Genomic DNA, 23,363 nt, shown 5'->3' with positions numbered 1-23,363 from the left:
GAATTAATCAATGTCAAACCTTTGCCAGATCTTAAAGTTAAAATTTACCAAAAGCCTTCGGGAGGCGCTAGTGTCTCTTAAACAACACCTCCTTGCATGGATGCTTAAAGGTTAAGATCACTCTTAGCACATTCGCGCATGGTTTGACACAAATTCCTGCCGTTTATTAATACATACACGCTTCAGTTGCATTAACCAATGAAGTGCCGCACCGTCTTCTGCATTTAAATAGAGAGGGGCGTGTCTTGACTGTGGTTTAAAATATGGTGCGCATGCGCGTTGCTCTCTGGGCACGAGCCCTTCCGCCATATTGAATCTCGAGCCGTTGATCAGTTTTAGCTAGCTAGCTAGCGAGATGCTAGCTCTTATGAGGAGTGAGTAACCAGTCGTGTCCCCCGCCCCCTTTCCGGACTACGCTGCGGGTTTTTAAGCACTTAACTTTATTTATTAAATCCTAATATATATATTTTAATCCGGGACAGACGCACGCTTTTTAAACAAAAAACAAGCAGACTGCAGACCAGCTGAATGGATCCGAGGGTCGCCTGGATTCAGCCCGAACAGAAGGGACCCGCGACCGCCTTGTGGATGCAAGCATGGGAGAATTCCTCCCAGGACGCCCGGGTGCTCTCCAGCCGCCACCTCCCGCAGCACCACCACCACCACCTGCACCATCATTACCATAACTATCACCACCAACGCCTGTGCGTCAACTCTCCTGCGCTGGACTCCGGTTCCGCCGGCCATCCCACGGCCGCCTCGCCCCACGCCGCCAAGGCGTGTTCCGGGTCGGGCAGAAGGCTGCCCAAGGCTGGTTCCGTGTCGTCCTCGTCCTCGGCGGAGTCAGGCGCGGAGAGTCCGTCTTCGGAGCGTAGCGGCAGCGGCACCCTGGGCGACCCGTTCGCCGGGGACTCGTGCACTCACCGCCGCCCACACCCGGCCGCCAACGTGAATCATCGCCGATACCAGCACCATCCGGGCCGGAGGAAAAGCGACAACCGAGCCAGCACCTACGGCATCAACTACCTGCTGTCCGCCTGGAGCGACGGCGGCGGTGTGGGCTCCGGTACCCCCTGGAAGAGGAGGAGATACAGCCCTGGGGTCAACGGGTGAGCGGGCTCTGGGGCGACCGGGGCTGGACCCTCAGGGCTGCCTTGTTATGCATTTATACCGTCCTTTAATTCTCGATGTGCGCCTGGATTGTACTCCTGGGGGCAGCAGCTCACTGTATTACGATGAATGCACATTACTGTTCCCCAGCCGGGCATTATTTTTTTAACTTGACGGGATTAGGTGGCATCATTCCTGACATCATTGTTACTATTGCAAAGAGCAGAAGAATGTGTGTCGGGGTTGTGGGGTGGGTCAGCCGTTCTGCATAATGTTATGTTTGTTTTATGGGATTATTTTATTGACTCCAGGTGGTGAATCTGTGATCTCTTTGTTTGCTTAGCCACATGGCTGTTCGGTTATTTCTGATGGCACTGTTCTTAAAATGTGCGCATAAGAAGTAAAAGAGAGAGAGAGAGAGAATCAGGAAAAATGCATAGAATGGTGGGTGCGTATGTTCAGCAGTGACCCGACTGACATGCCACTGTGTGGCCTAGCATCTGCCTTTCCCCCGAGGCCTAGAGGGGCAGGTGGTAAGGTTTTGACTCTGAAGACTAATTGCCATCATGGCAGCGTCCTGTAGCCCAAATTGTACCCCCACCAGTTTCTGGTAATTCTTATTTTCCCCCTCAGCTCCCTGCATGACTTGCTTGAGCTGGTGATGACCTCCAAAAATGGTCAGATTTTAATCTACGTATGTATTATTCTATCTTATTGGTGCCACTTCCAGCCTACTTGAGCAGTGTGGCAGTGACTTACCTGAAAAACCAAGGAACGGGCATCAGGTGATCGACCTGAGTAGTGTTTATTTTCCATTATGTGAATGCCGTGTGGTCTCATACAGATCTCCACAGCACATTCAAACTGCGTTTGAATAGGAATTGATAAATACGTGACTATGTCATGCCATCCACGTTGCGGGAATGCAGGCCCCTTGTGAATACTGCATGATTGCATTACACATGAGACATTATGTTAATGTTTTGGCTTGCAGTCTGGATTCTCTCTCAGGCTGTGTGCTTGTACTGGATTTGGTGATTTCAGCTGCTAGCCTTTTCTTCATGTAGATATTGCTGCTTTTTGTGTGCTTTTTGGTAATTAAGGTTGTCGATATTGTAGAAGTCACCGAGAGCCATGTACCAGTCGGATAATGGATGCATTATAATGGTGGAGTTGCAGTTGGATCCTCCAGAATTGTGGCATGATTGTGTAGTATTTCTGAAGGTTTGTTGTATCTGCCCAGGAAGCATCTCTGCAGGAATTTCCTCCAGCTTCAGGAATGCATCGGTCTTTCAGAATGTTTGAACGTTAAATTTATTACAGGGTAAACCTTTTTGTGTATTCTCAAAGTTCACCGGTCATCCCCTGCACGCGGGAAGTCAGCTAACCCTTCTTAATATGAACATCAAGGACACTGGAATGTATACGTTATAATTCTGAAGAGATTCAGACTGGGAAATGGCTAAGATGGTACGTTTTCGCAAAATCTGCCCCGGAGAAGCTCTTTCATGTAGGGCTGCCACTAATGACAATTTTTCTATGAATTAATCGACTGTTTCACCGATTGGTCAATTGATCTAAACAATTAATTTTCCTCCAGAAAATCCAGACCTTATTTTCACCCACAATTCTACAAGTAGATTTGTTGTATGCCTAAAATATTAATGAGATGCAGATTGCGATGCTCGAAAGATAGTAATATGTGTAAATTCGGCGTATCCTTATGTTTTTATTTAATTCAGTTAGTGCAACATGCCACATGCTACTGTTTTAGTAAATCACGGAAGCAATAAGTATTGAAGTCACTCATTAGTCACAACATCTTTTAATACTAGTGTCGATGTGGTATGCCATCGAGCTTTTCACAGTGTACAAACCATCTTTTTTTTAATGTGAACTATTCCCATAATTATGCAGTGATATACAGTATTTTAAGAAAAAACATTTGTTATAATGAACTGAAGCACTTAAGAAATCAAAAAGATAATTTCATAAAAAAAAAATTTTAAAGCGATGTGTTGATTTTAAAACTCCAATGTCGACATCATCGACTGTCAGCTAATCGAGGCAGCCCTACTTTCATGTTACATTAAAGGATCAGACCCAGACCTGTATTAAGTTCTACGCTATATCTCAGAAGCTAAACTCGGGGTGTCTTAATCTTTTAAGTTTTGGTTGTTATGAGAATAAGATGTGCAGAAATCATCACTCAATTTCACTTTGCCAATCCCAGTACTCTCTCCTTGTAGGGATACTATAATGAAACTTGGGGGGGAAAAATTAAGATGGCCTCTTAAATTTTGATTTGTTGTTGTCAACTGTTACAGCATCAAATCACACCAACAGTAAATTATGTAGGGTGGTAGTTTCAGTGAATAAATGTTTACTTAAGACAGTGGTGTGACCGCCCACCCGTTCTGCTCCATCCAGACTTCATGAGGAGATTGTGGACTTCTACCACTTCATGTCCCCACGCCGAGAAGAGGCAGCCATGCGCAAAGAGGTGGTCAGCAGGATCGAGGCGGTCATTAAGGAGCTGTGGCCCACTGCAGATGTAAGCCCCCCTTTGCGCTTAGCCTTTTACTTGCTACCTTCTTCACCGTCAGGCCACTGGCTGCCGTGACTAGTCTTACATTTAGTTCATGGAAAGGCACCCAAACCTTTTCACAGTAGTTTTGTCAAGACCGCACCGGTATGCTAATGGTCTGAAAATATCAGATAAAACAAATGGTCGTCTTTGATTGTATGGAAGGAAGCAGAGTGAACGTGGTGTATAAACGTCGACGTGGACAAAAGTGACCCAGCGCAAGAATATAAGAATGTGTGATGTGTATTTTGGCCTACCACTGCGAGGGCAGGCAGTCTGTCGGCTTGTTGTGTTTTTGACAGGGCACGTATTAACAGTGTGTGCTGAGCAGAGGTGGATAGTTCGGGTCAAGAAAGTAAAAATCCAGAGCAAGTTTTTAGCCAACCAGTTGAGTACTTTGTAACTGACACTCTATACTTAACTGGTTGGTTATATCAATGTCTTGGTCTGAATTGTCATTTCTGGACCTGGCCTATCCACCTCTGGTGCTGAGGTAACCATATGCCTTTTTCAGGTCCAGATATTTGGGAGCTTCAGTACGGGTCTTTATCTTCCGACAAGGTAATTAAGAGCTGGGCTGTTTACGGAGGGTGGGGGGCAAACCTTGTAATGCTTACTGTGCGTGACATGCCTTCTCCCCTCATCATCATAGTGACATCGACCTGGTGGTCTTTGGGACCTGGGAGCGTCCCCCTTTGCAACAGCTGGAGCAGGCCCTGAGGCGGAGGAATGTAGCCGTGCCCTATTCCATTAAAGTGCTCGACAAAGCAACGGTGAGCTCCACATCCAGGGTAGACCTCCCGCATGAATTCCTGGTATTTATTTACTGGATGACCTTCACAAGGAGGTTGCACAGTGGTTAAAGGCTGAGAACTGCAATCAGAGGGTTACTGGTTCAGATCACCAAAGTGGTGCTGTATCCTTTATTGGAGGATGGCGTGTGGCTCTGAGTTAGGGCTCTCTGGCTGGAGATCAGAAGGTTTCTGGTTTAAATCCCAGAGTTGAGAGTGATGTCACCATTGGGCCCCTGAGCTAGCCCCTCAACCTCCATTTGCTCCATGGACTAGATCCTACTTTCTCAATTGCACGTCGCTTTGGATGAAAGCATCTGTTCAATAAATTAAATGTAAATGTACTGTGGCTAAATTAGCATTAATTAAATGGAAGGGTTGCCCCCCCCCCACCTTGGGTGCTCAATCACACATTAGGTTTAGGAATTGAAATCTTGGTCCAATCTAATCGCATCTCCCCATTTTAGGTGCCAATAATTAAACTGACGGATCAAGAGACCGAGGTGAAGGTGGACATCAGCTTTAACGTGGAGACAGGTGTCAAAGCCGCCTGGTTTATTAAGGACTATGTGAAGGTGAGAGCCTCGCTAGAACAGTGTTATAAACCCAGTCCCTCATTTCTTCGGAAGTGGCTAGAAGCAAATGTAGCGTTTTAATGAAAAACGATGACTGCTGGTCCTTCTTATTGGCGTGTGGAGCTGTTTCCCTGCTCCGGACCTGAGGAGGCACCGTGCTGCACCTTCTGTGCAGCTGAGCTCCTCCTTTATTTAGCTATTGATTGAATAAGTCGCTTGGCTTGCATCTCATCCAAGTAAACATTACCTGTACCCCTCCCCTCCCCCCAAGATATTGGGCTATGTTTGCTTTGGCCTGTGTGTTGTCAGTAGGGCGCACGAGATACACAAACCTGGCATTCGTTTTTAAGAAGATCCTCTGAAACGTGAATATTTAGCCAGATAAGCTGTCGCGATTAATTGCAATCCTGATGGGCCGCCTTTCTGGCTTTTTGCACTTAGCACACTTAATGTTGCAGGACGTCAAACATTCTGTTGAGTGTAAGATGAATGATTTAGAGCATGCGGAGAAGGAGAATTATCCCGCGTTCGATTATCTCTCTCGATTTATCACGAAAAACGTCGTGTGAGGCTGAGCTTGGGGACTCTTTGGGCAGTGAGACAGCACGCCCTTGCTGTGTTTAGCTCAGGTGTGAGCTTCTAGATTGGATGCCCATCATTGGTTTCCTCAAGCAAGAGTTGGAATACTTCATTGATTTTAGGAAAGCTCACACTAAACTGCACATGCACTTTGCTCTTTGTCGCCCCCCAGAGGTACACAGTGCTGCCTTACTTGATATTCGTGCTGAAGCAGTTTCTTCTCCAGCGGGACCTCAATGAGGTTTTCACAGGTGGCATCAGTTCCTACAGCCTCATTCTAATGGTCATCAGCTTTCTGCAGGTCAGGCCCAGTCACGTTAGTATTTTACTAGGATCCCATTTGCAGTCTGAGTGCAGCTCACATGCTGGATCTGTGCCCCCCACCAGCTACACCCACGGATTGATGCCCGGAACCCTAATGTGAACCTGGGCATCCTCCTCATCGAGTTCTTCGAACTCTACGGGAGGCACTTCAACTACTTGCGGACGGGTATCCGCATCCGCAACGGCGGGGCGTACGTCGCCAAGGAGGAGATCATGAGGTCCATGATTGGTGGCTACAGGCCGTCCATGCTGTGCATCGAGGATCCTCTCCTACCAGGTATGCCCCGGACCCGGACCCAGGATGGGCTCTCCAGCCACTTTCCCATAATCGCCGGCAAAGATCTACCTGAATGAAAGCCAAGCCTGGCTCACCCTGCTGCTGTTTGGGAGTGCTTCCCATTTCTGTCCTCGTTTTGGGGAGCCGCCATATGCCTGTTTGTGACGGACAGGCTTCCACTTAATTCCAGTAAAGTCGTACCGAGCCTAAGAGCCAAGCCGTCCGGGGCAGGTGGTTCCTGTTAAATGACGCGCAGCGCTGTGAGTTCTCTTTGACGAAGGGCTTCCACTGCCTGTTCCCAGTGTCTTCATTGTATTGCTCCCCCCCCCCCCCCCCCCCCCCAAAGGAAATGACGTAGGCAGGAGCTCGTATGGCGCCATGCAGGTGAAGCAGGTCTTTGACTACGCCTACATTGTGCTGGGCCATGCTGTCTCGCCCCTCGCCCGCTCGTATCCCAACAGGGACAGCGACAGGTAGGTCACGTGGCAGTAGGGGCCCCTGTGTGGTCTCGTCGTCTCACGGGCAGGCGTGACTCTCCCCTGTGCCTCCCTTTCCCCAGCACTTTGGGTCGCATCATCAAGGTGACCCAGGAGGTGATGGACTACAGAGACTGGATCTCCATGAAGTGGGGCAGTGAGCGCTCAGCCAGGGTAGATGGCACTGGTGAGTGGTTCAGGGCGAGCCCGGCATGGGAGAAACCTGCTGATATCACGCCTCGGCTCATTTAACATTGTTTGATTCATGGCTTAATCTTAACAAACCACATCAGAATGGATGCCAGCTAATTATACTTGATGAAATGACCCCCCTCCCTTAGTTCCTGAGTTTACTGCTGTACTTAGTGTCAGGACATTATTATTTGTTGTGTCATTGATCATCAGATAAGTCTGATATTCTAATTCCAGATGGGTCATGCAGTTTTGCATCTAGGGTGTCTGTTACTCTGGGATTCCGGTCCAAAGCTGATTGGTGCATTTGTATCCCAGCTGGCCCTGCCCTGAAGGACCCCTGTGATCAGGCAGGCATCTCCGCGGACGAACCTCAGCGGGACTCCGCCTCCCCACAGAGCGCCGACTCCCCCATGTCACTGTCCAGCCCCCAGCAGCACTCCTCCGCCTCTTCGGTCTCCTCCCTCTCAGGAAGTGACATCGTAAGGATCGCCCCTCATGCACTGTCTGCAGCTCGCGTGTGCTTTCCGCCATGCAGGTGGCTGTAGCCTTTCCTTGTCTCCATGATAGGACTCGGACTCCACCCCCAGCACAGGCCCCGCCCTCCCTGCCTCCTGTTTCCAAGCTCTGACATTGGCCTCCATGCCCCCAACACTACACATGCCCAATGGGAAGGGCAATTTTAATAAGGCATCCATGATGCCCCCAGGCTCTCAGGTAAACAAAACCGGTGTCTGAGTGTCATCTGTGGATGTTTGGCAGCAAGCAGCTTTTGTTATTCATTTAGTGTGTTTGTGTATGTGTGACGTCTGTCTGACCAGCCAGTCATGGCTTCTAACGCTCTGCCCTCTCTGTCCGCCTTCCACAGGCCAGGGGGAATTTGCCCCAGACCCTTGCCACGCATTCTCTCCCTACCAGAGCAGTCTGTATAGATGGGGTGCCATCTTTCTTACAGATGCCCCCCCCCAGAGCGCCCCCTGGTTCCGGATCTCTTCCAAACTGCCATCTGAACCACAAGGTCTGTACCGGACTCTCAGGGAGACCCTGAACATCTCGTTGGGTCCTCTCTCGGCTGGTGCTGATTCTCTGCAGTGTCCCGGTACATTTTCCTAAAGCTGTTGTATATTCGATGTTTGGAAAAGCTGATCGTTGACGTTTGCTCCTTTCCCCAGGTCTCCAACGGACTGAGGTACCCCCAGAAGGCGCTGGACAGCCCCCCGGTGGTGCACAGCCCCCTGCTGGCCAATCGAGGGAACCTGCAATTTCCTCGTAACATGTGGCGCCGGAGGAAGGTGACACGGGACAGCCTGAGCAGATAGGGAATCCCCCAGTGCCCCGAAACTGCGGCTCAACCTTTGCATGCTCCCCTGGCTGGTGGGTGGAAGGTGCCCTCTGACAACCCGTTTGGATGTGCTGCAGTTTTTGGGTTTAGACCTTTTTGGTCTGTTTCAGTCCAGCCAGGGGAGGGGAGGGGGGGGGGGGGGGAAGAGAGTAAGGGGTTTGGTGAGTGAGCCACCCTGTCCTTTCAGCAGACTGGCGTCAGGTGGTACCAGCCCCCGTTTTGTATTGTATGGAAGAAACTTATCATAGAAACTTATATGTGCAATATCACCCCCAACAAATATTTAATTTTAATTGTTGTGGGTTTAAGTTGTATATTTTTTTTCCTGTTGTCTTTCCATTGAAAGTTTACAGGTCCTTGTGTTCTTTGTAAGTCTGTTTTAAAACAATCTATATTACTGGGGGTCGAGTCTGTGGACTAGTGTAGGGCCTCTACGTCTGCGATCCATGGCACTGTATCCTGCCCCCTGCTGGGTGAGTGCGAAACTGCTCCAAGTGCAACTTAGGCTTGACTGAGGCAGACCAGTGGGTTGGTAATGGTTCCTGTGCTCGATGTCTCGCTTGAGCCAGTGATGGATTTCTGTGTTCAGAAGACAGCTGGGTGCGGCGTGTCGGCCTCGTTTCCTGGGTGGACTTGTGCTAAGCCACTTCAGTCTGTGTGATTCCAGTCAGTGGTCCTCGAAAGAGAGGCCATCAGCCACCCAGTTTCAAACAGACTTTCATGAAGAGGCATTATTTTGATTCCGTTCAGGAATCTACGTATCTGTATGCATTCGTTCTGTTAAGAGCAACACATTTAAATCACGAACTTCGATTATATGTTAATGTCCCGATTGCAGTATTATGTTATTATGGAAACAGACCTGTATTCATGTTAGTTAGAGCTTTTCAGGTACATACAGGTGTTACTATGCAAGTGTGTGGGTTTGGGGGGGGGGGTGGTGTGTTCGTCCCCCACCCCAAATCTTCTCCTGTGGCACCATGTCGTCGACAGCGTCCCCAAGCCTGTGCCATCCTGCGAAATGTCCTGCTAGGTGACGCCGAAGCTCAGAGGTTCTCCTTTGAACGTTCTTGGTGACCTCCTAAGCCACCGCTGTGTTCTGTATGCTCTGACTTATGGTGTTGGTCAACCGGTGGTGGGTTAAGAGAGCCGCATCAGGTAATCGGACAGTAACCTGATTATGGGAGTTTGTCTTAGAAACCAGCAACCTTTATAGAAGGTTTTTTAAAACTGTCTGTTCATCTTGTGTTACGAGTTCATAACGTTATCCTGACCAGATTGGGAGAGCACAGATCGGGCGTTCTGGACACGTCCAGCTCAGGATGAGTTGGGCGGACTGGCTCAGTTTGACCCCCCTCCCCCCGTTGTTGTCCAGCTAGCCTTTCAGAAACATAGCAAGCCAGAAGCACACTGGAGGGGTCAGAAAGGGTGGGTCTGCAGACTGAAATCTAGCTGCCACAGGGCTTGTCAGTGGCTAACGTGCGAAGAAAGTACTGTATGTTTTCCTTAATTTGATCAATATTTTTTATGTAAAGTTTTTTGTATTTTTATTTTTTAATAAACATCTTTAAAAATCACTACATTTTCCCGGTGTCTGGCTGATGTGATCACTGAATCGCTGTTCACAGTGTGTGCACAGCACTGAATGTCCTTTGGTTGTGGATTTACAGAGACTGACATTCCCAGCCTTTAGGAATGCTCAATCCTGCCATTTGCCCCAAAATTATCCTGGGTTGACTAGTATGCCTGGAAGATCACAAATGATCAACTGACTGTCTAAGTTCATCTATGTCCTGAGCAGTCACGAACATCTAGTGGGTCATCTCATTTATTCTTTTTACTGGTGTTTTTGTTTTATTTTTTTGGCTTTGCAGTATTTAGAAGACATCTTCAAGTTCCAGGCTTTTAAGATGCCAACGTCTGTGAATGTAATATTCCTGTGTGCCCTGAGTTAATTCCACGCCATCATTATAATCCAATTCCTCTGGCAGCAGTATCACCAACAGAAATTAAATCTTTTATTCAATTTCAAAAGGAAATTCTGTAGAAGTTAACAGCAGACCCGTACCCCTCTGACAGCCAGTGTTCTGTGCAGACATCTGATCCGGTTCTGTTCAGACTAAACTGTGAGCATCCAGGGCTGGTTCTGGTGCCCTGTTCTTCCATCAGGCTCTTTCCCAGGAACGTGTCAGGCTGCCTTCTGAGTTTCCTGTGTCAGCATTAACGGAGAAGTGCATCATGGGAGCAGTGCATCCCGCAGGGGGGGGACCGGTGTTGAATTAAAAAGCCCCCCATCCTGCAGATTGAAATTACATCAGCCTCCTCCCTGTCTGCCTTTGTTTTCCATCAACCATAAATCAAGATGTGCAATGTACTTAATTTAGGCTCTGTTGGAAACGCAACGGATAAATAATACTCGTATAAACTAAATTACAGCTGTAGAGTCGCTTATCTTTTTGCAAGCAAACCCTTTCTCCTACTAGGGGGTGGGTGTCTAGCTCTGATCCCTCAGCTCTTTCTGAGGCCTTGGAATCTAGGCAGTCTAGGCGTACCCTAGGTGCTGTCAAGCCAGCTACGTGGTGTAGGCACCCCTTCAGCGTGTCCAGGGTCTGCCCCTAGGGCCTCCATCCAAAGGAACGTGCCCTGGGGGAGCCCTCTTTAGAGCCGGATGGGGAGACCCTAAAACCATCTCAGAGGATTGCTAGATCTGAAGTGGTAGTGGTTCTACTTTGAGGTCTCAAACGTTCATTTCCAGGTGTCGTCAGACTGGTTTTAGCTGCTTCTCCATGTGACTTTGATTCCCTGCCGCTCTAACGTGATTGACAGTGGGAGATAATCCTTCCCGCGGTGTGTTCTGAAGCTGTATTTTATTTTAGTACGAATAGGATGAATCTATGGCTTCTTCTGGAGGAAAAACCCCATGATACCCCAGCAGGTGGCGCTCTTGACTCTCAGATCCAGAGAGTCGCTCACTCAAACTCAGGCCCGACTTTGTCTATAGAGACCAAGAAAGGTGAAGATGAAACTGGTTAAAGCCAGCTCAGCTTCTGATTAAGAAATGATGCTAAATTTACCAAATCTGCCATCAACAACAGTTCAACATTATTAATGCTGTGGGAAAAAGCCTCTAACAATGTGTACACAATTGGGGGTGTGGCATAAATTACGCACATGATATCTGTATAATGCAATTATTTATTACTTGACTAGTAAAGATTTCTTGGCTTATACAGCTCAAGACTTCAGTCTGATTATTAAGCTGAAGCATGTTGTGTCATTTTAGAAAATATACTCTTTCTCCTTCCATATAATTGTCAGTAACTGTTCTCTTCCCCACTGTTTATGGCTTCAATAAATCATCTAAACTAACCCCCACTGGAAAAGTACTGATGGAGTCAGCCAATGGGTGTTGAATATCAGTCACAATTCTCTACCTTTCCAAATGTGAAAAAGTGGTCACTAAAACAATCATCTTATTTATTCGCAAAAACTGTTGGTTAATAAGTGTTCTGTGTGTCCCTCTACCGCCCCCCCCCCCATGCATTAGCCTCAACACAGATTCAGAAACTAAATATGAGCTCCCATCCACTCCCCCTGCAGCAGCGACCTTCACAGCCCCAAGACACGGATGAAATCACAACACCCAGTTTCCAATCACTGCCGTCTGTCAGAAACAGCCACAGATTTTCAGCTGTCTGCCCTCCACTTCAGTTAGTCAAATTCTGTTTAAATCATTACATTTTCACAAGTAATAAGTGTTCTAATTAGTATTTAGGGAGAAAAGATAGCCTAAAAAAAACTGACTGAAACAGGCCAATTCGGTAGCAATCGCCAGAACCAAAATACCTAGAAATGCTTACATTTGCAGCCACAATTGTGACAAAATTTTATAGGTTAATGACATTTTTTGGACTGACTGTCCAAGGTCAGGTGACCCATCCTCTAGATGAGGAACCTCAGCAATGGGCTGGAGGCAGCAGCCTGGATCTTCAGAAGCTCTCCCTGAAGCCTTCAGAAGCCTCCCCACAGCTTATGTTCCGCATCCTGTGATCAGGCATGGACTTACCACAAGGCAAGAGTAGGCAGCTGCCAAGGACCCCGTGAAGACAGAATTTCCAGAATTTATATTTAAGGATGTAGCATATTAAGAGCATTTAAATTATAGCAACATGTCTGTTATTTGCATTTCGAGGAGCAGTTTTCAGGATAGACCAAGTTGTACCCCATCCCAGCTGCCGCTACATTGAGATTTCACGCTCCAGAGCTTTTTCACCTAGGAGTTTAGTAGTAAACTACAAGTTATTTTACTGCCAAGTGAACCAAGAAAACATGATTCACCCCCCCCTCCCCATCAGTGTATTTTATGAGCAGCACTCCTACCCCCACCCTGATTAGTAAGTGTTACTGCTGCCACCCTTTGATTAGCATATTATTGATGTTCCATCGTCTTTAATTCCCTCTTGTTTTTCTTTTGGCTCAAAAAAAAAAAATAGCTCAAATTGTCGCCTTAGGGTGACTCCTACCCATTTCAGCCTAGGGCCCCCAGAGAAGTTAGTCTCTCCCTGTCTGTGCATCCACATATGACAATGAACTAAAGCTGTTTGTGTTTATAAATCACTTGCTTGCTATTGGAGTAGAAAGAGCTGAGAATGACCCTGAGCATAGCAAGTAAATGGCTGCAATCTCTATGACGCTGAACTTACAATGAACCAAGCGGTGTCATTTCATGCATTGGGTCTGAATGCATGGACCTCTAAGTCCTGTATCAACTAAGAGAAGTGCGATATACCGTCGGCCTAACAATGGTTAGCTAATGTTCCCAAGGGCCCAAAAATAAATGGATTCAGGGCAGAGCCTCATGCCTGACCGCCAAGATTTTGAAAGGCTTGTTTTTTTCCTTAAACAAACACCTTCTCTGCTGTGGTTCTGTGACAGAAAATACCTAAATCTGGCCAGCATTATTCCATTGAGAGCAGTGAAATTCTCTGATATTAGAGAACATGGTGCTCCACAGCGTGTCCCCAGCGAGTTCCACCTCTTGTCTGATGTCTCCTGGCTCTGACGTTTCTACTCTTCTCTTGCTGTCCTGTCAAATTCTGTCCACAAGCAAGGAGGACAACTTTCCTCTCATTCCCTGTTTTTTTTCTATGAACCCTTTGAGGTACGTGCAACCATTCGAAGATACAAATAGCATATGAAGTTCCTACACATGGTGGTTTGTGCTTGAAACTTTCTGAAATGCCCACAGCAAAAAAAAGAGAAAAAAATGTTATATATAATTTGGTGGATATGCAAATGAATCACTACATGTACTCTGACTAATGATTCAATCTTCCATGTCTCCTGAGTTACCTACTGGCATGTTGTGTGGCTCAGTTGGTTTGGGAACCGTGTGCAAAAGGTCACAAGTGTAAATCCCTTGATCTCCAGTACTCAGATCAGCATAGTCCTGGTTAGTTGACATTTTTACCTCAGGTGATTGTACTCAGGTCCGGTTCTTTCTCTCCTCTTGACATTACCATAGTCTGCCAAGGTTTGGGGTCTCCAAAGGTCATGCAGACTTTCTTCCAGGAAGAAAGTCTGGAAGGCAATAAGACTGCTTCTCTATCTACTTACGTTTATAGTGAACGCTACTTACCCCACTTCCTGTTAGTCTTGCCCATTTCACCATGGCAACCAGAGATTTGCCCACTCTTGATGTGCGGATGCCCAGCCACAGGCTTTTATCGCCTTACAGGCTGTGTGCTCCATCGAGGGATACAACACGCTTGGAGAGGGTCCTGTTTGCAGAGCACCCTGGCCGTCTGACCTGCCAAACAGTGGGCGGACCAGTCAGCGTCCGCCAACCCTCCGCACCACCGATGGCTAAGATGCCGTAGCAGAGATGAAACCCGGATCTGCACCTGGATCTGACTGATGCCCCGCTGGAGGAGCCTTAACAACGTCACCCTTCAGTCCTGTTCGGTGACCTTTTGCCAGAAGGTGCTGTTTAATTTAATACCATCGGCCCCAGGCCAGTCCTACCGCTTGTTTATGCAACACACCCCCGCGACAGAGGGACTGCTGGAATGACTATCGCTCTATCCATCCCATCCTCCCACACACAGGGCAGCATGATCCTCGGCTGATCGTGCCTCTCTGACTTCACCACCGTTCGGGAAAATGCAAATCCACATCTTCTACCACGTCCGCAACCTGCGCTTTCAAAAAAAATAAATAAATAAATAAAAAGCGTATTTGTGTGCTGGAGTGTTTTTCGCTTTAGAGTTAATGGTGCTGTAGGTGTCAAAGTCAAACTCCAAAGTGATTTTGGAAAAGTGCACTTTTTCATTATTTGAAAAGCAGCAGAAGGGTTTATTTTTGTGGAAAAAACTGGCACGGCGGTGAGGTAACGAATCCTCCCGGGTGGAATATATTATTTCGGAAAACAGAACGAAACATGAGGAAATTAAGTTGTCAGTTTGAAAAAGCAGAGAGGTTCAATGATCAGTAAATGACAGTGTTAATCATATATTAGCTTGGTTAAACACTTTTAATTAGAAGGGGGCTTTGTGTATAAATAATTAAAAGCAGCATTTGGTAAATCAGCTGTAACCCAGAGTACTGAGATATTCACGTATTTTCAGTTAATCAGTTAATTAACTGCACATAGCGAGTCTGTCAGTTCATTATATGGTGATACTAAAATATAATGAACTTCATTCTGGGGCAGCACTGAGAATTTTAACTGCAGGAGTGTTTGATAATTAAAATAGTTGCTGAAACTATGTAGTGTCTGAATGTGGTCATGAAAGCAGACAAATCCAGTGAAGCCACATGAAAAGTATTTAATGGTCTGGAAAGGCTTTGATTATCATACAGTTAACTGACACAATGAGAGCCCTGTAAGTCATTGACTAATTGTATTATCGCCACCTCTAATGACCTCAATGCCATTAACTGGCCGGGTTTCTTCTCTGTGATGTTTAAAGCTCATCGCTTGTCTTTTTTAATGTGCTCCATCACCAGCAGTGCTGAAGAAGGCCATCAGCCAGAGGCTTGGCATCTTCCTGAATGTTGGATGATGATGTCGCCAAGCAGTTGAGGCTTTATGATCAGATGGTTCTGCGTTCCTTATTGAATCCAAGTTGCACAATTTTATATCCCGTCACAGCGTTCACTAAGGCAGGGGTGTCAAACTCCAGTCCTGGGGGGCCGGAGCCCTGCACATTTTTGGGTTTCCCCTCATTTAACACACCTGATTCAACTCCTTGTGCTAATTACCACACAGATGACTCATTTGTGGTGAAGCAGGGAAAGAACTAAGCTACACAGGGCTCTGGCCCCCCAGGACTGGAGTTTGATACCCCTGCACTAAGGGACTACTCACTGTAGTAACAACAGGAGGTTATTTATTCCAGTTGATATAAAGACATTCTCTGGGATAGCTATCATATCAAGACCACAGTAAATTAAACTCAAGCCTGTTTATACGCTTGGCTGTGACTAAGCCATCGACCCCACAGTTCATGGTGCGTGGGCCGAGGGAATGCTTGCAGTGTGTAATTTCACTTCTAACTCCCGGTTTTTTCGGCTCAATTCTGGTTCATCTCCCTAAACCTACCAGGTACTTGGCATCTACGCAGTGTCTCTTGTCTCACAGAGAAGCAGCTCTTTCAGATCGAGCGAATCGTCAGCCTCTAAGACCCTCAAAGGCACAATCACTTGCGTTTAATTTCATTCCACCAAAAAAAATTATTCTGGCCATAAAATTGTGGTGTGGATTCGCCGCTACAGCCCTTATCCCTGTCCTGAATGTTAACAGCTATAAGCATACATATGCCAGTGTAATACTTTTAAAACGTAAAAATATTAGTGTCAGGTAAATTGCTAGATCTTGCTCACAAGCCCTGACAACCCCGAAGGACAATTTGACTTTATTTCGTTTGTGCCCATAAAACACAGTGCTGTCACGAATCCCATACTTGACATTTCATAATTTTTTAACAGACTCCTCTATCTATCTAGAACCTTAATCCACTAACTTTCATGGCTGCGAATCTTTGTGACTAACATAGGTTTAAAGTTTTAAAAATGGGGAATGGGATTTGTTCCTCGCTGCAAAAGGATTCATATTTCTATACCCCAATATACTTAAGAAGTGATGCATTTGCATCAGAGACCTCACTCTTGTTTAACGCAGCTGCTACAATGCTCATGTATAACACACAAATGGATGAACTGATAGGATTATCATCTAAATGAATGAGTAAATCGATAAATGAATTGAGGTATCTTGATTTTTTGACAGCGTGTTCTCATCTTTGGACCTAATCTTAGGTCTCCACGCTTTAGGTTATAATGCCTGGTTATGGTTGGTCAGGTACCATTAAGGCCTCCTAACCCTAATGGCCTTTTCCCACTGCCACCATAACCGAGCTGTACTGCGAAGAGAGGAGTTTTTCCATTGTGCATCACGTGAACCGTATCTGACCTGTACCCATGCTGGTTGCATCAGCAACATTTGATTGATCAAAATGCACGAAGATAACGCTGTTCTGCGTCGATATGCATGTATTGTCTGAAGGAAATAGGCCATATTCTGTATATTATTCTTTATTAGTAGTATTGCACATTGTGATGTATCGATGCGTTCTTAGTACATTGCAATTTGAAAATTTACGGTGACTGAAATTTCTAACTCCTACTTTAAAAAGTACTATGGAACAGTTAAGGGAATGTATTTGTAGTGCAAATTTACTCAAGCGAATGCTAATTGTGCTAGCATTTGATGCTAACACAAGGCGCCAATTCTCACAGATGTGCTAGCGGAAATTAGCACGCGGTAAATGGTGATGTGCACCGTGTGTTTGAACAGTAAACTAGCATCTCTTCGGTTTTACGTCACTGTCGCTCTCCAAACCTGGCAGTGTCTTCACCGAGGCCGACCCTTCTGCAGTGGAAAACCGACGCAAGCTGGAATCGCACTGCATCTAGCGTTTCCTCTCAGTAGAACTTGGCTACGGCCTGGTTCCTGTATGCAGTGGAAAAACATGAAACGTAATAAGATTAGATAAAGCCCCTGAACAGGCTTCCCCCTCTGAGAACCTTACAGATATGTTTTCCTAGATCTGTTGCTGTTGAGAATAACCCCCCACCCACCTAGGCTGATGACGCCCTTCAATGACATCACAAATGGACTTCAAGCAGCATTGGTAGACCAAAGGTTTCCGGAAGGACCCATTGACAAAGGTTTTCAGGGGTCATATTGTATCTCGCCGCCCCTCACCAATTTTGGGCTCTCATCATCCACCTGTGTGTTCAAGTCTGGCACTGAATCCCAGGGGCGGGGGGGCAAACACATGGTCGTTTTTGTGGCTTTTTAAAACTCTCTTTAAGACTTGCCGATAGAGCGGTATTGACAGGCTCCTGGCTGGTTGCCATGGAGCTATTGAAGCCCATTTCAAAGGGAACATTAAATGATGTTGTGCAAATCCATTTCTGTTATGAGGGCCGGAGAGCATTGACGGTAAAAAAGATCGAACTTAGCGGGATTACTCACTCCATGCAGACGCAAATCTACCAGCAGAGCCTCATGCTATCTCTATTCCTCTGGTGTGTTTTTTTTTTGAGTCTCCGAAACTCATTAATGTAGCGTGATGTTTTCCTCTATTAACTTTCGAGAAACGCATCTAATACGAGGAGTTCAGGTTCACTGTTCGTTCTATGAGGGCATTCCCTTCCCAGGTTGCCTCTTTTCGAAGACGGTACAAAGAAACGGCATTTGGGGAAATCAGCTGCATGGATTAGCAGATCAGACCCATTTCTCGGTGGTGATCTATCGCTGCCTTTCATCTGTTTTTTTCCCATTGCTTTTATGCAGAATGAATGTTGGACACTGAGCAAAGGCAGCGACTTCCCTCTTTCTGTCTGTCAGAGGCCTTAATCTAAGGCTGCTTCTTCATCCTTATGGGGACCTGCTCTGCTTGGCCTCGTCAAACTCTTGGACGGACCGTCACTCAGTGCTCCCACTTTCGAACCCAGTGCCAGGCACTTTGAAGCACACCACCGGGTCGAGCTCCCGGAGCCACTGGCGGCGCCCCCTCCCTCCCCCAACCCCTCCAGGTTTGACAACTCCTCAATTAAAGTCAGATTAAGGGATCAGAGCTTCTCTCTCATCTGAATTCCGCCAGCACAGCGATACAGTGGCTTTTGGAGCAAAGTAATTGATTTCAGAGATGCCCGCCCACCCCCCCATTACCCACAAGCAGCAAATTAATATCAGATGGTGTCACTCTGAGAGCCTGAATGACTGACGTCGCTGATGGGACAGGAAGTACAGATCCGGCGCCAAATGCAGCAGCTTCCTGGATGGAGGCCATCTTTGCCAGGCAGCCCTGGGGTAGCGATGTGACAGTCAGACAGAAAGGCCTCTATTAAACAAAAGTTGATGGAAAATTGGCACCAGGCTCCCTTAAGGGGGCAGTTTTAAAAAAGACCCACTTGCTGAATGCACAAGGCCCCCAATTCTGCCCCCCCCACAATCCACCAGCTGGACCCCTGTAAGGTGGTAATATGTTACGTATCCCAATCAAGGTCGGCGGGACCCTCATTAACAGGCCTCCGTGGGTGCTGGGCCAGTGATCAGTTACCACGGGAAGAACAGCATGCGTCCAGATCCAAGCCTCAAGCCGTCGCTCTGCCTTCCATAGGCTGTCAGTAGTGAGGTCGTTAAGGGGCTCGTTAAGGCTTTTTGTTCAGCACAAGGAGCATGAAAAGCACAATAAGGACTTATGAGGTGACGCTGGAATCCTGATCGGCCGTGGACTTTCAAGTGGATCATTGCCGAGCATGCAGGCACTCTTCAGCGCGTCCTGCACGCGAGTGTTAATATCTCTAAACTCCCTTCTGGTGACTTGCTAGTCAGCAGCCGACTGAATAAATCTAATCTGCCTTGTTTACCAGGGAGAGGAGAGTACCAACCAAAGGCCAGCAGGGGGGGTAGTGGTTAAGAACACGTCTATGTGCCATTTAGATTCATTACAGCTGAAGAATGAAGGATCTGGCTGAAGGCACAAGGAGCCTTGAAGAACATCTCCGCGCTGTCCAACTGGCCAGGACTATCTGCGTTACGACACGTCTGGTCACATGGCTGGGAAATGGAGATTCACTTGTGGTCGGCGTGCCAGCGTCGGCGATTAGCTGGTCGCGTTATTAAAACTATAGATAATTATGTAAGTAAAATATAGCAGCATAATTACCCTTAATTTCCCAATGCGCTCCTGGCACATCTGTCTGTGGTAACGTAGTGTTTATTTTTAACACCGGATGGTGTTCACGTGCCTGACCCAAGTGCTCCAGGTCTCCATGGCAACGTTCCAGACAATCTCTACGCTGGTGCACGGGAAAGGCGGTCCGCGTTAATATACTGGCATGACATGACCCCGCCCTCCCCGGCTGCGAGTGACTGATCACACCGCTCACTGCTGTCTCTGTTTGGCTTCCGTGTTAAGCAGTCAGAGAGATATTAAATACGCCCCTTTCATCTTGCGGGCTCGCACTGTTTACATATAACTCTGATGCTAATGTTCACTTAATGCTGTCTGGGTTATTAATAGATCCTTACCTTCATAAATGATTCTGTAATTCCTCTTTATAACTTTATCAGCCTGTCAGATTATTACCATGTGCTAAATGAATCAGCTCTGGGAATATTCTGGGACATTTTTAAGGGAACCAGAGGGATGAGTCAATAACCGGAGCCAGTTTTAATGTTTTACTGTCCTTCTGGGTCGGCGGGGAAGAGCTTGTTAAATCTTAACTAAAGCTGCCCCATGACATGGCAGAGGAGATACTCAGCGCTTTTTAAAAGATGTGCTAGTCGCACCTCTCAGTAGCGCCTCACATTGACCAGAAAGACAAACTGAAGCAGCCTGTAAATAATTAATTTTGCATGGCTCCTGGGGGACTTTTATATGATCTCTATCTTAATTAAAATTACCTCCACAGATTATCAGTATCCCTCAGTACCAGAAAGGTCCTATTTGAACAAGGCCCTACTGCAGAAATATGGGCCATATTGCCTGTTTGGGGCAGTAACCCTGCTCAGGTCTCAGCTTTGAACATGTGACCATCTACATGACACCATCGATGTCTGCCAACTTACACAGGGGGTGGGGCTGGAGTGTGGATGAAGCTGCTGAGAGAAATGTGGGGAATATGGGACAGCGAGAGACAGGGGGTGGGGGGGTCAGAGGGAGAGACCAGAGGAAATCAATGAGCCTGAGAGGCTCCTCTGGGGGGGGGTGTAGGGTACAGGACAGCCTGGGGGGGGGGAGAGGAGGGTAGAAAAGAGAGAAGAGAAGGGGAACGGTAGAGGGGAGGAGAAAGGAAAGGAACAGAGAGGAGGGGAGAGAAAAGGAACGGAGCAGAGGGGAGGAGAGGGGAAAGACTGGAGCAGAGGGGAAGGGAGTGGAAAGGAGAGGAGGGAAGTGGAGTAGAGAGGAACAGAGAGGAAGTAAGAGGAGGAGAAGGGAACAGAGAGCTGGGAAAAGGAAAAGAGAGGAGCAGAGGGGACAGGAATGAGGAGGAGCAGAGGGGAGGGGAAAGGAAGGAAGCAGAGAGGAGGTGAATAGATAGGAGGAGAGTGGAGAGGAGCAGAGGGGAGGGGAAAGTAGAAGAAAGGAGAAAGGAGGGGAGTGAAGAGGAGCAGGGATGAGAGGGGGAGAGGAGAGCAGTGGGGTGGGGAGGGAAAGGGGCAGAGAGGAGGAGAGTGGAGAGCAGGGGATGGGAAAGGACAAGAGAAAAGAGGAGGATAGTGGAGAGGAACAGAGGGAAAGGGAAGGGGGAGAGCAGAGGGGAGAGAAAAGGAGAGAAACAGAGCAGGAGTGGAAAGGAGTGGGGATGAGAGAAGAGGGGATCAGAAAGGAGAAGAGTACAGAGGAAGGGATAGGGAAGGAACAGAAGAAAGGAGAGGAGAGGAATGGAGAGTGGTTAAGGAGAAGAGAAAGTAGAGGAGTGGACAAGAGAGGAGGGAACCGGAGAAGAGCAGAGAGGAGGGGAGTGGAGAGAAGAGGAGAGGAGCACAGTACACTGGGCTCAAGTCCCCTCTTCATGTTCACCAGGCACCACTGCTGCAGCAACATGACGGTCAGACGGTGAACAGCATTTATTATCATGACTGTAGTAAGTAGTCCATGCCCCCTCCCCAAGTCTCGTTACTCTCGCTTTCTCGCTTACTCTCTGCCTGTTTCCCCAGTTTTTTTACTTTCTCTCACTTGCTCACTCACACCCTTTCTCTCTCTCTCTGCCTGCCGCCCCCCGGTCTCGTTTCTCTCCCTCCCTCTCTCCCTCCCTCTCTCTCGCTCCGCCTGCCCACCAGTCTTGTTATTCTCACTCTCTTCCTCTGTCTGTCTTCTCCAGTCTCTCACTCCCTGCCTGCATCCCAGATACTTTCTCTCTCTCTCTCTGTCTCCGTCAGCACTCAGTTGTTCCCCCCCACGACAATCCCTCAGCACTCTCTCTCTCTCTCTCTTTCTCACTGACTCCTTCACTCCATCCCCAGTCCAACATGTTGCCTGGACAATGCCACAGTTGCCAGCGCGAGTCGTCCCGCCTGCCGCCTGTGCCACACCTGGTGGCTCTGTGCGCCTGACGGAGGAGAGGGCGGGCCGCGGCTCGGGCCGCACGTGGCGGGAGACCATGTGGCGACGGCGCTCCCTGCTGGAGGGCGCGGAAGGCAGCGCCGGGGGACAGAAGCCCGCCGACTGGCTGTATGAGTCCTACTACTGCCTGAGCCAGCAGCACCCGCTGATCGTGTTCCTGCTGCTCATCGTCATGGCAGCATGCCTGGCGCTGATCGCCGTCTTCTTCGCCTCGGGGCTGGTGAGCTGCCGTGGGGGTCGGGGGCTGGGGGGGGGGTCCGTACCGCGTGCCGCGTCTGTGGAAACTCGGGAGCACCCCAAAGTTGAGGGTAACTAAGGCTCGGTTATTCATTAAAACCCGACGGGCCGTTTCCAGCCCCAGCCAACCGACATCATCACTTAATGTGTAACTCATAACTAAGGGACGATTCGGGAAACATGCCAGGGGGGCAGGCGAGGGGGGGGGCTGCTTCAGCTCTGTGACTTTAATCCCTGCATGTATGAATGGATGCATTAAGGATTTGTGGCACTGAGATGATATTAAACAGTCTAGACTTTTCATTCGTGTCAACTTGCAGTTTTTTTCAGGGTCCTGCTACATAATGTAAAATAACAATAATTATTCTTACTGTATGCAATCATACACATTGAAAGAATCTGTGTGCCATTAGCGCATAATTAGAAATGTGAATTGTAATCATATAATACTATACGCAGAATTAACTGAATAGAATAATTATGTTTATGACACAATCACAACAAGAATAATTGTGTTTATGACATATTAATCAGTATTACTTCTTATATAACATGTATTTCTCTTTCCTCTTTGAACATTACTTTTCCTCTGCATAATGTTTACACTTCTCTTTATTATGCTTCTCCTGATGTGACGCAGTGACACAGCACCTCGATTAATGATTTTTACGTGGCTTGTTATCGTCCTGTGGACAGAAACAGGCTGTCAACAGTCACGGCACCAGAGCAGTGGAGTGAAAAGTCTCTGAGATTAACTCAGGGGTCAGTAGCAGCCCTTAAAACTTTACCCCTGCATGCTGCTGGATTTCCAGTCATCACCTTTGATCCTGAACATTACTAAGAAAAACAAACGTATCACGTTGTTGGGTTCAGAGATGGGCACCTCCTGACTGTACGTGAGAACTGTCAGTGGGCTCTACTCAGCTTCAGCATCTCTGGGTTCAAAGAGTGACATGATTCACAAAACAGTATTTTTTTCCCTCTGATGCTGGGTTTTTACCCCCGGGAACACAAACCAGTCAGTAAATCTGAAAGGGGAACTTTATTGTACAGTGGTGTGTTACAGGAGTACTGTACAGGAATATTGTACAGGAGATATATGGCTGTTTTGAGTGTTTAAAAAGAGGCCAGAATTACTTAGGAGTAACTTTCCAGCATCCCAAACCCTTGACAGAGCTCTAGACTGCTGTGTTATGTCAGAACACAGCCAATCCCGAAAGCTCTATGCCT

General features: G+C 47.4%; 2 protein-coding genes across 5 annotated transcripts in view; both read left to right on the top strand.

Moving 5' to 3' along the window:
* The first annotated feature begins 318 nt into the window (after positions 1-318).
* Positions 319-9,835, top strand: tent4a (terminal nucleotidyltransferase 4A). The gene is made up of 13 exons (XM_048994061.1): positions 319-1,109; positions 3,541-3,664; positions 4,212-4,258; positions 4,350-4,470; positions 4,956-5,063; positions 5,815-5,943; positions 6,030-6,243; positions 6,590-6,716; positions 6,803-6,906; positions 7,230-7,393; positions 7,482-7,628; positions 7,780-7,929; positions 8,084-9,835. The coding sequence occupies exons 1-13, from the start codon at positions 529-531 to the stop codon at positions 8,228-8,230; spliced, it is 2,163 nt and encodes a 720-aa protein (XP_048850018.1). The 5' UTR covers positions 319-528; the 3' UTR covers positions 8,231-9,835.
* An 11,175-nt stretch (positions 9,836-21,010) lies between these two features.
* Positions 21,011-23,363, top strand: part of adcy2b (adenylate cyclase 2b (brain)) — a 37,138-nt gene continuing 34,785 nt past the window's right edge. The window contains exons 1-2 of one of the 4 annotated variants that reach the window (XM_048994336.1): positions 21,011-21,417; positions 21,797-22,116. In XM_048994336.1, coding sequence (XP_048850293.1) covers positions 21,817-22,116 — 300 coding nt within the window. In that variant the 5' untranslated portion in view covers positions 21,011-21,417; positions 21,797-21,816. Of the gene's footprint in view, positions 21,418-21,626; positions 22,117-23,363 lie in introns of those variants that run through there. The other 3 variants (XM_048994338.1, XM_048994335.1, XM_048994337.1) reach the window with 3 other exon arrangements.

Source organism: Brienomyrus brachyistius, chromosome 23 (genome assembly GCF_023856365.1).
Source record: "Brienomyrus brachyistius isolate T26 chromosome 23, BBRACH_0.4, whole genome shotgun sequence".
Lineage (NCBI taxonomy): Eukaryota > Metazoa > Chordata > Actinopteri > Osteoglossiformes > Mormyridae > Brienomyrus > Brienomyrus brachyistius.
This window is presented reverse-complemented; position numbering and strand designations above follow the sequence as displayed.

Excerpts from the sequence above, each read along its gene's own strand:
- tent4a (XM_048994061.1), top strand. The coding sequence starts at position 529 with ATGGATCCGAGGGTCGCCTGGATTCAGCCCGAACAGAAGGGACCCGCG. Across the intron at positions 5,064-5,814 it reads TTATTAAGGACTATGTGAAG|AGGTACACAGTGCTGCCTTA; the intron begins GTGAGAGCCTCG and ends GTCGCCCCCCAG. Across the intron at positions 6,907-7,229 it reads AGCCAGGGTAGATGGCACTG|CTGGCCCTGCCCTGAAGGAC; the intron begins GTGAGTGGTTCA and ends TTTGTATCCCAG.